Genomic DNA, 14,424 nt, shown 5'->3' with positions numbered 1-14,424 from the left:
ACCTTCTCGTGCCTTATGTCTATCCCAGGTTTTGAGTCATTTCCACATTCATCTGATTTCCATCCAGTAAAAAAATAAAAACAATAGTGTTTGGGATAGAAGTGTATTTACTAAAATTAAAAAAACGCAGTGGCCAAGTGCATGGCATAAAAGTAAGTGCTCAAAGATTGTCATACAAAGTTCTAGGCCATAATTTCTCATTTCTTTGCCAACATGTGTCATTACTCTGGCTCCGGTCGATAAAAGACTGCCTCTTACACATTTTGTCATATCTGTAATACTTGACATTCTTTGAGAATTAACACCTGCTTCTCCCTTCTCTTAGCGCTAGGAGAATATTTTGAATTTATGGATTCAAGCTCTAAACGGATCTGCCAAGACAGAGGAGACTAGGGCTGGAGGTTTCGGGTAGTTCATTACAAAGTCTAATTGTTGGTCAGATACACTTGCTGCAGGGGAAAAAAGAAAACATGTAATTAGTGAAAAGAAAGTTTGTGTGTGGTGTGGTGTAAAGGCAACTTCTCTAGCAGACCCAGGTTATTAGATTTATTATTATTATTATTATTAAATCTCTTATTTAAAACTTAAACTTCTATGGGTCTCAGGTGATTTATCTACTTGATGTTGGCTGCATATGAGAAAATAGGAGGCATAGTCCAATTGCTCTCTGAAGTTATTTCTCTATCTGGGATCCTATAAGAATGGTCTAGAAGAAATATGTTTTTGGGCAGGCAGAGGGTACCCCTCTGTTCCTATTTGCTCTTCAGCTCCCCTGAAAAGGAAAATTGAACTATGTGTAGTAAGACCAACCATAGGATAGTCAAAGGATACAAGGTATCCTACAAGGTAGGGCCTTAAAAAGCTCCACATCCTTGGAGATCTTCATTCTTCACCTGGGACGGCTGGAGTTCTAACGGATTCCCCATGAATCTCAGTCCCACCTTCTCATGCCTTATGTCTATCTCCTGTTTTGAATTGTGTCCACATTCATCTGATTTCTGTCAAACTGCCTCTCACCTGACTGCTTTCTTGCGACCTTCCCCCTCAAGTCTGATGGGTAGCTGGAAGGTCACCTCTCAGTGACTCCGGGGGTCCCAGTTCATGGTCTTCCTCCTTCAACACTTCAAAGAGACCCAGGAATCAGCCATCCTGGTCCTGGCCCAGAATCCCATGGCCAGCTTGCTTGAATAGGGTATCAGGAACTTAGCTCCAAGGGATGGAGATGAAATTTGGCTTCTTATAGTCCAAACACTTAGAATGACCCTCTGATTATTCCAGGAAGGTTGTTGGGAAAAGTCTGTCTGGGAAAAGTCACTTTTCTCTCGGCTCATCATAAACTAATCACCTCTCTGAATCTTCCTCCACAATGAATTTATTTTCTGGCTCAACAAACTGTTGTTCACTCTGTCCTTTGCCATCCACCCTAACCACCAGCACTCTGGCTGCCACTCCCAGAGAGTGGTTCCTGATCACGTTGCGCCACGCAGACGGTGCTCATTGTCATGTGATCATGCCATAGCTCGTATGATTCTACCTGAAGAAAAATGTCAAGTGAGCATCTGCTTTTACTGAATGTTTTCCATGAAATAAATTATTGATGTGTGTAGCAAAGAAAGTTCCTGATGGTGGAGGTGGGGGAGAAAATTTGCATAGCAGAACTCTGGGATCCTTTGAGAAAACAGGAACCAAAAGCCCAACCCCATTCATCCCCAGATTCAGTTATTAAAACTTGGTAATTGTCTTAGTGTGGTGCTTGAGACAAGGCACGCCGGCCCAAGGATGGCAAGAAGTCTTACAAACAAAACTGTTAATGAGATACAAATGTCTCTTTTTGGTTTAAATTAGCCTACTTATACACATATGCCAATTATATGTACAAACTTACTTTGGAGTCAGAAGAGGATGATGTAGATCTAAAAACGTACATTTCACATTACTAGGATCATTATGAATTAGAATTTATTTTGCTTCACTTATACATCTGTGTCTTTGTTTTCAAATGGGCAGGACATCAAAGTGTTCTTTCTTTTATTTCTAATTTCCGGTGCCTTCTTCCCAGCAGGAGGTCCTGGAAGGGAGCGGTGGTCTCTGAGTCAGTATTTGACCTACATGCAGTAGATGGCAGTATAACACCAAACTTCCACACCTTTAGTTCTGGACGCATCAGTCAATAGGCCAAACAAGACTCCAGAGCTGAGGGCTTGGACCACAGAGAAGGAATGTCGTCTAAAATCTTTATTCTCTCTTTGTTTTAGCTTGATCCAGTCCAGCATTGCATAATAAATTACCAAAGAGAAGCCATTGAAGGCCTACAGGAAGAAATGAAGATCATAGAGTAAGGAAGTAACCCCTGCTGCTTATACTCTAGACTCAGACTAACTTGCTTCTTCTCCCTTTTTGGGTAAAGGTTGGAGGGAGCCATCAAAAAGGCATAGCCTATGGGGCACTCATGTACATCTTTCAATTGTTTCCTTTTCTTTCTTTTTTTTAATGTTTTTATTTATTTTGAGAGAGAAACCACGAGCAGGGGAGGGGCAGAGAGAGAAAGGAAGAGGGAGACTCCCAAGCAGGCTCCCCAAGTCGGTGCCGAGACCGCCGTGGGGCTTGAACTCCTAAACCATGAGATCGTGACCTGAGCCAAAATCAAGAGTCCGATGCTTGACAGACTGAGCCACCCAGGCACCCCTTGGTCATTTTCTTAACTGAATGTGCCTAACCGTAGTTTCAATCTGAATCTTGGAAAACATGTCAGAAATATAATGACTGAGAATGGCAATAATATTATCCTCATTCAAAAGATTTTGCGGGACACCTGGGTGACTCAGTTGGTTAAGCATCTGGCTCTTGATTTCGGCTTAGGTCAGGATCTCACAGTTTGTGAGTTTGAGCTCCACATCAGGTTGACAGCACGGAGCCTGCTTGGGATTCTCTCTCTCCTTCTCTCTCTGCTCCTCCCCTGTTTGTGCACACACACATACTGTCTCAAAAATAAATAAATAAACTTAAAAAAGAAGATTTTGCATTCTAGGGTGACAACTGCCTTCAGAGCCAATTTACAAAGTAGCAAGTTGGCGTCTGGGTTGCTAAGTTGATTGAATGTCTGACTCTTGATTTCAGCTCAGGCCATGATCCCAGGGTTGTGGTGTTGAGCCCCACATCAGGCTCCACACTAAGGATGGAACCTGCTTAAGATTCTCTCTATCCTTCTGCCCCTCTCCCCTGCTCACGCACGCTCTCTCGCTCGATCTAAAATTTAAAAAAAAGTTTTGGGGTGCCTGGCTGGCTCAATCAGTTAAGAATCCGACTCTTGAGCTTAGAGTCATGATCTCAAGGTTCATGGATCAAGCCCTGCATTGGGCTGTGCACTGACAGTGCAGAGCCTACTTGGGATTATCTCTCTCCCCCTTTCTCTGCCCCTCTTCCACTCACATGTTCTCTCTCCCTCTCTAAATAAATAAATAAATAAATAAAGTTTAAAAATAGATTTAAAAAAACAAGGGGCGCCTGGGTGGCTCAGTCGGTTAAGCGGCCGACTTCGGCTCAGGTCATGATCTCGCGGTCTGTGAGTTCGAGCCCCGCGTCGGGCTCTGTGCTGACCGCTCAGAGCCTGGAGCCTGTTTCAGATTCTGTGTCTCCCTTTCGCTGACCCTCCCCCGTTCATGCTCTGTCTCTCTCTGTCTCAAAAATAAAATAAACGTTAAAAAAAAAATTTAAAAAAAATAGATTTAAAAAAACAAAGTAGCAAGAATATCAAAGTCATTGACCTTCAGTCATATGCTTCATCTTAAAATGTTTAATGCAAGCTGATTACCACCTCATTGACCACATGACCCTAAGAACTTCCAGTGGTTACATTTAGAATACAGGTGTTTATTTCACAAACTACATCCAAGATAATACCATCCTCAGAGCATTCAAAATTAAATATTTTTGTTTTCTAAAACAAGAAGTAAGTTTCCATTCACTAACTTTTTAGACCTTCTTATCTGTTTATGTATAAGCATGAATTCCCATGCATATATACTTATATGATGTCTCTTATGCGCAATTATTATGACTAAAAGCAATAGTCTCTGTAAGAACTGGGAGTAAATAATAAAAGCAGTTAAAATTAATCTTAAATTAAAATTTAAAAAATTATATTTAAAGCATTGTGCAATGTTTCACTCAAAAATTAAGGGACATTTTAAATTGTTTTGAAAAATATATTGTCCTTAATAACAATTGGGGAGCTGGAGGGAGTATGGCAAGTTTCAAAAAAATAAAAGTCATATGAAAAATAAGGCATAAGTCAATACATTTGAGAACCAAATACATAATGGTCAAGATTAGAAGTATAAACTGCTTAAACTTCCTTTTTAAAAGAAAAAAAAAATCATTGATTGGTTTAAAGCACCAAGCTCATTATTAGTTTGCATAGGGGGAAAAGCCTAAAATCAAGTTATACTACATGTTTGGTACCAAAACAGTATTATAAGAAAAGATGGGCAAAGACGGAGCAAGAAAACACAATGGAGGAAAGTATTTAGAGGTGGCAATATTAATACGAATGAGATATTAATAATGATTAATATCAATATTGATCTCCATGAGAATTGAATGAATTAAATTTGAGAAAGAAGATCACTATACCTAGGAAACAAATAGAATCTATAATTAAAAAGCTATGGAGCTAAAATTCAAATAATATAAAACATTAAGCAAAAGTTTTTAGCAGTATATACAAATGTGAACAGAAACATGATGGTCGCATTGAAATGTTAGCACGTTGTCTATAAAATAATGTAGAAAAATAATAAGGACAAGAAGATTTAAAAGTAAATTATTGGTTAAGACTCTCGAGCACTATAACTTCTTTCAAATACTTATAAATCATTCACAAAAATCATCATATATTAAACTACAAAGAAGGACACCTGGGTGGCTCAGACGGTTAAGCATACGCCTTTGGCTCAAGTCATGATCTCACAGTTTGTGAGTTCAAGCCCTGCATTGGGCTCTGTGCTGACAGCTCAGAGCCTGGATCTGCTTCACATTCTGTCTCCCACTCTCTCTGCCCCTCCCCTGCTCACGCTTTGTCTGTCTCTCTGTCTCAAAAAAAAAAAAAAAAAAAATTACCCACTGAGGTCAACTCACAGCCTAAACAAACATATGAATTGAAAACAGACCCACCTCACATATTAAAGTCAAAAAAAAAAAAATTCTAAATAACATTAACACACTGTATAAAGAATACAAGCTAGGGGCACCTGGGTGGCGCAGTCGGTTGAGCGTCCGACTTCAGGCAGGTCACTATCTCGCGGTCCGTGAGTTCGAGCCCCGCGTCGGGCTCTGGGCTGATGGCTCAGAGCCTGGAGACTGTTTCCGATTCTGTGTCTCCCTCTCTCTCTGCCCCTCCCCCGTTCATGCTCTGTCTCTCTCTGTCCCAAAAATAAATAAACGTTGAAAAAAAAAATAAAAAAAAAAAAGAATACGAGCTAGCATTTATTGAATGTTCACTCTCTGCATCAGGGACAGAGCTAAACACATTACAGGAAGTATTTTTATCTTCTCAACAACGCTGTCAAGCTCTTAAACAATAAACAATACCTTATTCTCTACTGCATAACCTTAGATAATAATATTTATTGAGCACCTACTGCGTGCAAGAGCAGCAGATAATAGAAGCTATTAAGCAGCAGAACTATGATTCAGAGCCAACCAGTATTTTCCCAATTCTATATGCTGTCCAATGTGACATCACATTAATAATCTAATTCATCATGATTAAGAAGAATATCATGGAAATATAGAGACAATTTTATACTAGAAAATATATTTATATAATGTGTTATTTATCACACCAGAGCTTGTTAAGTGGTAGTTTCTTAAGGATTAGTTGCAATGTGGAGTCTAAAACTAAAACAATAAAGTTTAAAAAGCCTATTACAAAAAACCCATCAATCTGACTTGCTCTTTGAATAGATCTCTTTCACCCAGGCATAATTTTGTAATATATGCATCATTTTCATTTTCCAAATGAAAATATCTGTTCACTAAGATATTCTGACATTACAAATCTATATATATTTCAATTATTATAACCAAGTAATTTATTTGTTAATATCACCATTGTTGTCATCACAAAAGTCTTTTAAGTATTGAAAAGTTGTCAAGTTTGCAGTGATAGGTTTTCCAAAATTTTAATTTTCTTTTTTTTTTAAGTTTACTTATTTATTTTGAGAGAGAGAGAGAGAGAGAGAGAGAGAATCCCAAGTAGGCTGCACGTTGTCAGCACAGAGCCAGACATGGTGCTTGAAGTCACAAACCATGAGATCATGACCCAAGCCAAAATCCAGAGCCAGATGTTCATCCGACTGAGCCACCCAGCTGCCCCCCCAATTTTAATTTTCTATTGAAAGCTCAAATGTTATCATTGGAAACTAATGTTTTTCTTTAAGTAACAAATTCACTTTGTAAGTATCTTGAGAAAGTGTTTGTCAAATGCCTAAGTCTGAGTAACCATGCTTTGTCTGTCTGTCATTCTTTCAAGTGAAAACGGATTCTGCGAAGAGTGGCTAGTTTAGCTCACAACTCTAACAATCATATAAATGGTTTTCCTCAAAACGATCATCTTGCATGCAGCAGAAGTGCTTGTCACTCAGAATATTAAAAGACTATCACAGAGAATATTCAAAAGATGTGTACTCACAAGTCAAGATTTAATAATTATTATTAATTATTAATAAAATTAATAATCTTTTTATTTCATCAAGGACATTAAGTGAAACTGGCTTTATTTGTTGCTCCAAGTATATTACAGTGAAAAATATAATAATTACTGGTACATTTTGGTGACACTGCCTTGATTGACACTTGGGCATTAGCAGTTTTATTCACTGTTGGTGTTACACCATTAGTGCAAATTATTAATGCGGTAAACAAAGCAAATAATGTCTGGATGTTATTACCAAAGTATTTTTGATTTCCTGGATCCCCTTAAAGTATCTTGGGGACTTCTAGGGGCCCACAGGCCACACTTTAAAAAATTTTTTTTAATGTTTATTTCTTTTTGAGAGAGAGAGAGAGAGGCAGAGTGTGAGCTGGGGAGGGGTAGACAGAGAAGGAGACGCAGGATCTGAAGCAGGCTCCAGGATCTGAGCTGTCAGCACAGAGCCTGATGTGGGGCTCGAACTCACAAACCGTGAGATCACGACCTGAGCCAAAGTCGGACGCTTAACTGACTGAGCCACCCAGGTTTCCCAGGCCACAGACCACACTTTGAGAACTGCAAGTCTAATGAATTTCCTTGCACCTGCTCTGGTCAGGCTACTCTCTTGCTTTAAATCCTGAAGTCACTTTCCTTGGTTCCTAAGATAAAGTCTAACATCTTTAACATAGTCTATTGTTGGACTTCTTTTCATTTCTCCAGCGTCATGACAAGCGATACTTTCCATCTGTTGGTACAGTCCACCTACTCTGGTGTTTTGCGCTCTTTCTGAAGTACCAGCCCCTTTCCTGCTACAGGGCCACTCCCTCCCTATGCAGCTCCTTTAACTTCCCTGTGATATTTTGCCCTCCATGTGATACTTACCAAACACCTGCTCATCTTTCCAGCCTCATACTTCATATTACTTCCCTGAGGAAAACTGAAGGTAGTGTAAGTGAGCTACCCATGAAACTCACTGCCAGAACATCTTTTCTTTCTGTGTAGCCCAGATCCCAAATGTAAATACCTAATTACATTACAACTACTTCTTTACTCATTTTTAATTTTTTTTAACATTTATTTATTTTTGAGAGATGACAGAACATGAGCAGGGGAGGGGCAGAGAGAGAGGGAGACACAGAATCCGAAGCAGGCTCCAGGCTCCAAGCTATCAGCACAGAGCCTGATGTGGGGCTTGAACTCACAAACCATGAGATTATGACCTGAGCCGAAGTCGGGTGCTTAACCGACTGAGCCACCCAGGTGCCTCACAACTACTTCTTTAATGGCTATGTCCTTCGCTCTAATGTAAGTTCCAGAAGGATAGACACTACATACCCATAATCAAGACTCTATCCCCAAGGCCAATAAATGAATGAATGAAGTGCACCACATATTTTTATGTTTAGTGTGCAGAATTAGAACCTCAGAGAAATTAAAAAAAAGAGGAAAGAAATGTCTTAAATTTAAAAAGTAAAAAAACCTCACATTTTTATTAAAGATGAAAATGTAAAAGTACTTCTATATAAAAATAGAACATACGAGTGCAAATTCCATAAAAGTGAATAATAAATTAATATAAGTAAATATATACATAAACATTTTATAAAATGAGGTTCAGCCCCAGGGCACCAGTTACATTTTCTCCAATTCTGAAACTAGCTGGGCATAGACGTGCTTAACATTACTGATAAAAATACATCAACTATGATTCGAATTATTTTATAACTGAAGCAAAAAATAACAGTTTTGGAAATAAATGAACAATTAAAAGTCTGAGCTAGGACATTAGTCACTGAAAACTAGGTTCCTGTTAATTCCCGAGTCTTCTTACGAGCTTGTAAATGAAGAGAAAGCGACTCCTGATTTCCAGCCTGACAATTTCCCAGGCGCAGTCACTGTATCCCTCGTCCTCCAGGTAGACGCGGATGTCCTGGAAGTACCTCTTGATGGCCAGGACAGGGCCGCGCATCCCCGGGGCGCGCTCTCCCTCGCCCGTGGCCTGCAGCAAGCAGGCGTCCAGGGCTTCCAGCTGCCGGTGGAGGCCAGAGCGGAGTCCGTGCAGCGGCGCGGGGCTCCAGGCCGCCGAGGAGCGCTCCGTGTGCAACAGGTTGAAGGTCTGCTGGAGCAGCTCCCGCAGGACAGCGGCAGCCTGGGCCTTCCGGAACTCCCCGCCCTCCAGCTGCTCCCCGGGGGAATTTGAAGTCAGTCCTGTACTTCAGACGGGAAAGAGAGATCGTCACCACTTGGTTGAGAGCTGTGAAGCTCTCCTGCTTTCCCAAGTCAAAGCTCTGAGGCAGGTCACAGCTAATGGAGGTCAGAGGGTGGGACAAGATCAACACTAGTGCCATCAGTAAAGAAATTGAAAAAGCCATTGGTAAGTTTCAAGACGTCCTTCTGGTTGAGATGGGAGATGATGAGCTTTTGTCCAGCTTCTCTGAAAATCCTCCATCTATGTGTCTCTTAAATATTGAGCATAAGAGTTTTCATTTTCTAAATTTCCCACAGAATTTTGTTCTTCTCCATTTTGGGCTTTCCTTTCTTTTGAAGGGTCTGAAGTTGACATCAGTTTCAACTCTTTCTGTATTGTTACAATTGAAGAAAAACTTATTCACTAAAAAAGTAGAAGTTCTAAGTCAATGGAATGTTTATTATCGTAATAAAAACCAACTTTGAACTAATGATAGAGCTATCTGGATCTTTCTTCCTGATGTTAAGAACAACTTCTAAGGAAGCTTTACTAAGGCTTTCTTTTAAAATCTTCTTTCTCCCCTCTCCTCCAGATGGCCCTCTTAGAAGTATTGGTCAGGTGTGAAAGATAACCTGATTTGCATATGCATGGATGTCACCCTATTCTCTGCTGCAAAATACGTAGTTTGTCAAATTTGGTGTTATTTACTCTGCTTCACTGAGAAGACTACTGAGCATTTCTTCTGTGCCAATTATTACCGTAAGCTCAAGCTATACTAACATGATTAAACCTCCAGTCTTGCCCACAAGAGTAAAGAGTAACCATTGCTACCTTAGAGGTGTTCAAGTTGTTAGAAAGTGTGTTTGCTGCTTTGTGGCAGGCCTCTTTGTGTTAGCCCAGACCATTGTCTTAGCTCTGGAGGAGTCATGGTTAAACAGTCCTTGTTGTTCTTTGCTATTTTGGCATAATTATAAAATCGTTGCCTTTCATTTGTATTTGTCTTTTCTCTTTATGAAAGCTGTCCTAGTGCTTTTCTATTTCCACTCTGAGGTTTGTTGGGAAACAAGGAAGGGAAAATGTAAGAGAAAAGAAGAGATGACATTTCCTCTATGATTTTCAAAACATCAGAACTTCCCTCTCTCTCTTAACATTCCTAGAGAGTAAAAGGAAGCAGTCATAAAAACGTAATGCACAAAAGACAAATGGAAAGTAAATGCTGAAAATGAAAGGGAAAAAAAAGTGACATCTTCTCTGTCCAAATGACAAAATGTCACTAAACTTCTGCAAGGGATTAAGAGCTCTATAGAATGGCAGGTTTCAAACAAGTCTGTGTGAGATTGTTTCCCTGCAGAAAGGTCCTCAAGGAGGACAGCTGACTTTTTTTAAGGTGGGCGGTTACCTAAAGGGCTAGTTTTCGGCTTTGCTGAATCCGCAAATCTGTCTATCCCTCTATCTATCTATCTGTCTATCACCTATCTACTTTTTTCTCTATCGACAGAGGTGATCAGATTCCAAGGATTTAGTTGTACCAACTCACCCTCAAGAGACTGGGTTATAGATCAGACAGCCATTTTATTAATGTGTGAGAGGTCAGTTATTACCTGGAAGCTGATAGATGTTAGTGACTGGGACAGGGCACTCCCTGTCATGTGAACACCTGCTAGATGAACACAGAAGAGATGACATTAGAAATAAAAGTGTTTATTAGTGAGCTGAGAAGGAAGAGAAGCCGATCACTTCAGGGAAAACTTGCATCCAGTTCCCATAGTTGGATGGGTTAGTTTTCTCTGTTGTGAAAACGGCTGACGGCTGTTGAGTACTTATTTTGCCCAGGCATTGTTACAGGTACATGACATCATCCCACCTTCACAGCAACCCAGTGAAATCGATATGATTATTATTTCCATATGACAGAGGAGAAAAACAAGAAGCCCAAGGTCACACACACACAGGCTGGAGCTATGATAGGAATCCAGCAGTCTGGCCCCAGAGTCCACTCTCCTAGCCACTAGATGGGGCCTTCTCTGATCTTCTTCCTATCTTCCTATCTTAGATTAATACTTAGCAAGTTTTTTCTCTCCAGCTGCCATTCTTAGTCACCAAAAAGCACCATTCGCTTATTCCAGAGACACTGCAATACCCTTGAAGAGGATACAGCTTTCTTTTCACTTGCTAGATTCCAGTCTTGTCTTTCAAATGGTGTGTTTTGTTGATCTCTACTGGATCTTTGAAACTCCCTGCTCCCATCTGACGTATGTTCAGAAATCATCCAGATTAAAGAATCCATTTAAGTCCATCAACTGATGAATGGATAAAGAAATTGTGGTTTATATACACAATGGAGTACTACATGGCAATGAGAAAGAACAAAATATGGCCCTTTGTAGCAACGTGGATGGAACTGGAGAGTGTGATGCTAAGTGAAATAAGCCATACAGAGAAAGACAGATACCATATGGTTTCACTCTTATGTGGATCCTGAGAAACTTAACAGAAACCCATGGGGGAGGGGAAGGAAAAAAAAAAAAAAAAGAGGTTAGAGTGGGAGAGAGCCAAAGCATAAGAGACTCCTAAAAACTGAGAACAAACTGAGGGTTGATGAGGGGTGGGAGGGAGGGGAGGGTGGGTGATGGGTATTGAGGAGGGCACCTTTTGGGATGAGCACTGGGTGTTGTATGGAAACCAATTTGACAATAAATTTCATATATTGAAAAAAATAATAATACAATAAAATAAAAAGGTAAAAAAAAAGAATCCATTTAAGATGCATCTCACTTGAGTTGGTCTTAAACTCACGGGAGATTTTGTTTAGAAAACAATATTGCAGAATAAAAGTTATTCTTACTATCTCTGTTTTCGGAAGACTGTTGTTTTCTGACACAGCCCACAAATTTAAGGCCTACTCGTATTTGGAACATGTAGTCCTTTTTGTATTTGTTATGGGACAGAAAACTCTCTGTGTGCCTCCTCTGTGACACTCAAGATACACATTACTGCCCTCAGGGAGGTTATAGTCTATCAGGGCAGTCAGATGGTAAACAAATAGTTAAATTGATTACTTAATCACAAGCATAGAGAATGTAGCCAAAAGAGAATGCTTAAAGTTAAAGAGTAATGTGGAGGCAGAACAGTGCAGCGGTGAAGTACCACTCATGTAGCAAATTGTGTCTTTTAGCAAGTTAAGTAACCTCTCTGAGTTTTTGGTTTCCTTATCTGCAAAATGCAAATAATTACAGTAATTCCCTCTGAGGAAAGTTGTGAAGATAAAATGAAATAATGTTTGCAAAACACTTTGCTGAGAACCTACATATAATTGGAATTAATACTGCTGCCATTAATATTATTAAAAATAATCTATATATTACAGATTCAATGAACAGATATCATGATATGCTTTGTTGGGTTTCTTTTAGATTAAAAAAAATTTTTTTTTACACTTATTTATTTTTGATAGAGCACAAATGGGGGAGGGGCAGAGAGAGAGGGAGACACAGAATCCGAAGCAGGCTCCAGGCTCCGAGCTGTCAGCACAGAGCCCAAGGTGGGGCTCGAACTCACAAACCGTGAGATCATGACCTGAGCCGAAGTCAGACACTTAACTGACTGAGCCACCCAGGCGCCCCTAGATTTTATTTTTTTAATTTTTATTTTTTTTATGTTTACTTATTTTTGAGAGAGAGCGCGTGCAAGTGGGGGAGGGGCAGAGAGCTAGAGGGACAGAGGATCCAAGTGGACTCTGTGGGAACAGCAGGGAGCTAGATGCAGGGCTGGAACTGAACTCAGGAACCATGAGATCATGACCTGAGCTGAAGTCAGATGCTCAAACGACTGAGCCACCTAGGTTTCCCTAGATTTTATGTTTTTAAGTAATCTCTACACCCAACATGGGACACCAACTTACAACCCTGAGATCAAGAGTCACACACTCTACTGACTGAGCTAGCCAGGCGCCCCATCATGATAAGCTTTGAATACCATTACAGCCCCATTAGCCCTGAGTACGTGATAGGATATCACTTGTTGAGGGAATATCTAAGGATATGAGGCTGTCTGAATTACCACACAATGATTAAGGCAAAGTTTTTACTATGAAAGGTTGTACTTGGTAGAGAACCAAGAGACTCACACACTTGAATGCAAACTTGAAACTTTTAGGGAAACGAGCACCTAGCAAAGTGCTTGGCAGGCCATTTTGGCAAATGATACCTGCAATACTGTTTTCCAAACAGTATCTTCCATGAGTTTTCAGATGAAACTCAAGTGATATCTTTGAGGCATATATACAACTGAAAAGCTTTAAAGAAGGCAGAAAAGTGTAAACAAGGAAAAAAGTAAGAAAAATTTAAATCTCCTGTTTTAATAGCTTTTTTATATTTCTTGTTGACTTAGAAAGACCATCATTTCTTGCATAAATATTTCTCCCTTTTCTGACTTTGTCTAGGCTTTTCTCCCCAAGAACAATCTGGGTGGTATGAAAAATATGTTATAATGCTGTGTAGATACTGCACTGGCACATGTGGTTGGAGTCCCCCATCTAGGCACTGATGTCAATAAATGTACATTTTTTACTGATTTTGTAAAAAAAAAAGTAGAAAAGGAAAAGACCGGGCAAAAATGGAAAAACCCAGAAAATGAAAGTTTCTATGTTCATGATTTAAAAGGCACTCATCACCCAAAGTTCTTAGAACTTTCTGAGACTTCCTCTTCAGGCAGTCCTGCAGAATCCCACCCTCCAGCTGCCTCATGGCTCTCTCAATCTCTGTGCTGTTGGCTCTGGTGATGCTGTGCTCCAGCCCTGCCTACTCTCTGGACTGTGACCTGCGTCCGAGCAATCCAGAAACCTTCACACTTTTGAGTCAAATGGAGAGAGTCTCCATTCTGTCCTGTCTGAAGGACAGGACTGACTTCAACTTTCCTCAGATACTTGTGGCTGGGAACCAGCTTGAGAAGACACAAGTGACAGCTATCGTGCATGAGATGCTCCAGCAGATCTTCAACCTCTTCAGCAAAAGCGACTCCTTTGTGGCTTGGGATGAGACGCTTCTGGACAGATTCCTTGTTGGGCTTTACCAACAGCTGGATGACCTGGAGACGTGTTTGAGGGAGGAAATGAACATGGAACAGCTACCCCTGGGAAATGAGAACTCCAGACTGGCTGTGAAGAGATACTTCCAAGGAATCAGTCTCTATCTTAAAGAGAAAGAATACAGCCACTGTGCCTGGGAGGTTGTCAGGGTAGAAATCAGAAGATGCTTGCTCGTCATTAACAAGCTCACAGGGACATTCAGGAAATAAAAAGGATGCTGAGTCTGAAAACAGTTCACCTGGCCAACTAAATGGCTATTTTCTAGGACTCAGAGTGCAATCTTCATCTCTAATTTTATGCCATATGAAAAGTGAATAACAGCAAATGTGTGAGATTATTTAAAATCATAGTAAATGTTATAAGCTGCAGTAAGCTGTTTAGAACAGAGAAATGCACAATTCATTTGCTTATAGCTTAAAATCTTTTGTATTTTTTATTTATTTAAATTATTTGAAATAT

At 40.0% G+C, this 14,424-nt stretch overlaps 2 protein-coding genes across 2 annotated transcripts; one reads left to right on the top strand and one right to left on the bottom strand.

The window, feature by feature from the left end:
- Positions 1 to 354: 354 nt before the first annotated feature.
- LOC112857094 (interferon omega-1-like) lies at positions 355 to 9,063 on the bottom strand. Its single transcript, XM_086683941.1, is given in 4 exon segments — positions 355 to 449; positions 2,147 to 2,309; positions 8,523 to 8,876; positions 8,878 to 9,063. Coding segments are annotated over 4 exon segments (798 nt in total).
- A 4,559-nt stretch (positions 9,064 to 13,622) lies between these two features.
- Positions 13,623 to 14,174, top strand: LOC112849322 (interferon alpha-2-like). Its single transcript, XM_025912929.1, has one exon. It carries the CDS (start codon positions 13,623 to 13,625, stop codon positions 14,172 to 14,174), a length of 552 nt encoding a protein of 183 aa, XP_025768714.1.
- The last annotated feature ends 250 nt before the right edge of the window (positions 14,175 to 14,424 follow it).

Source organism: Puma concolor, chromosome D4, assembly GCF_028749965.1.
Source record: "Puma concolor isolate L17-30 chromosome D4, mPumCon1.1.hap2, whole genome shotgun sequence".
Classification (NCBI taxonomy): domain Eukaryota; kingdom Metazoa; phylum Chordata; class Mammalia; order Carnivora; family Felidae; genus Puma; species Puma concolor.
The sequence above is the reverse complement of the archived record's forward strand: the minus strand, read 5'-3'. Positions and strand labels throughout refer to the sequence as shown.

Coding starts and splice junctions, on each gene's coding strand:
- LOC112849322 (XM_025912929.1), top strand. CDS start 13,623: ATGGCTCTCTCAATCTCTGTGCTGTTGGCTCTGGTGATGCTGTGCTCC.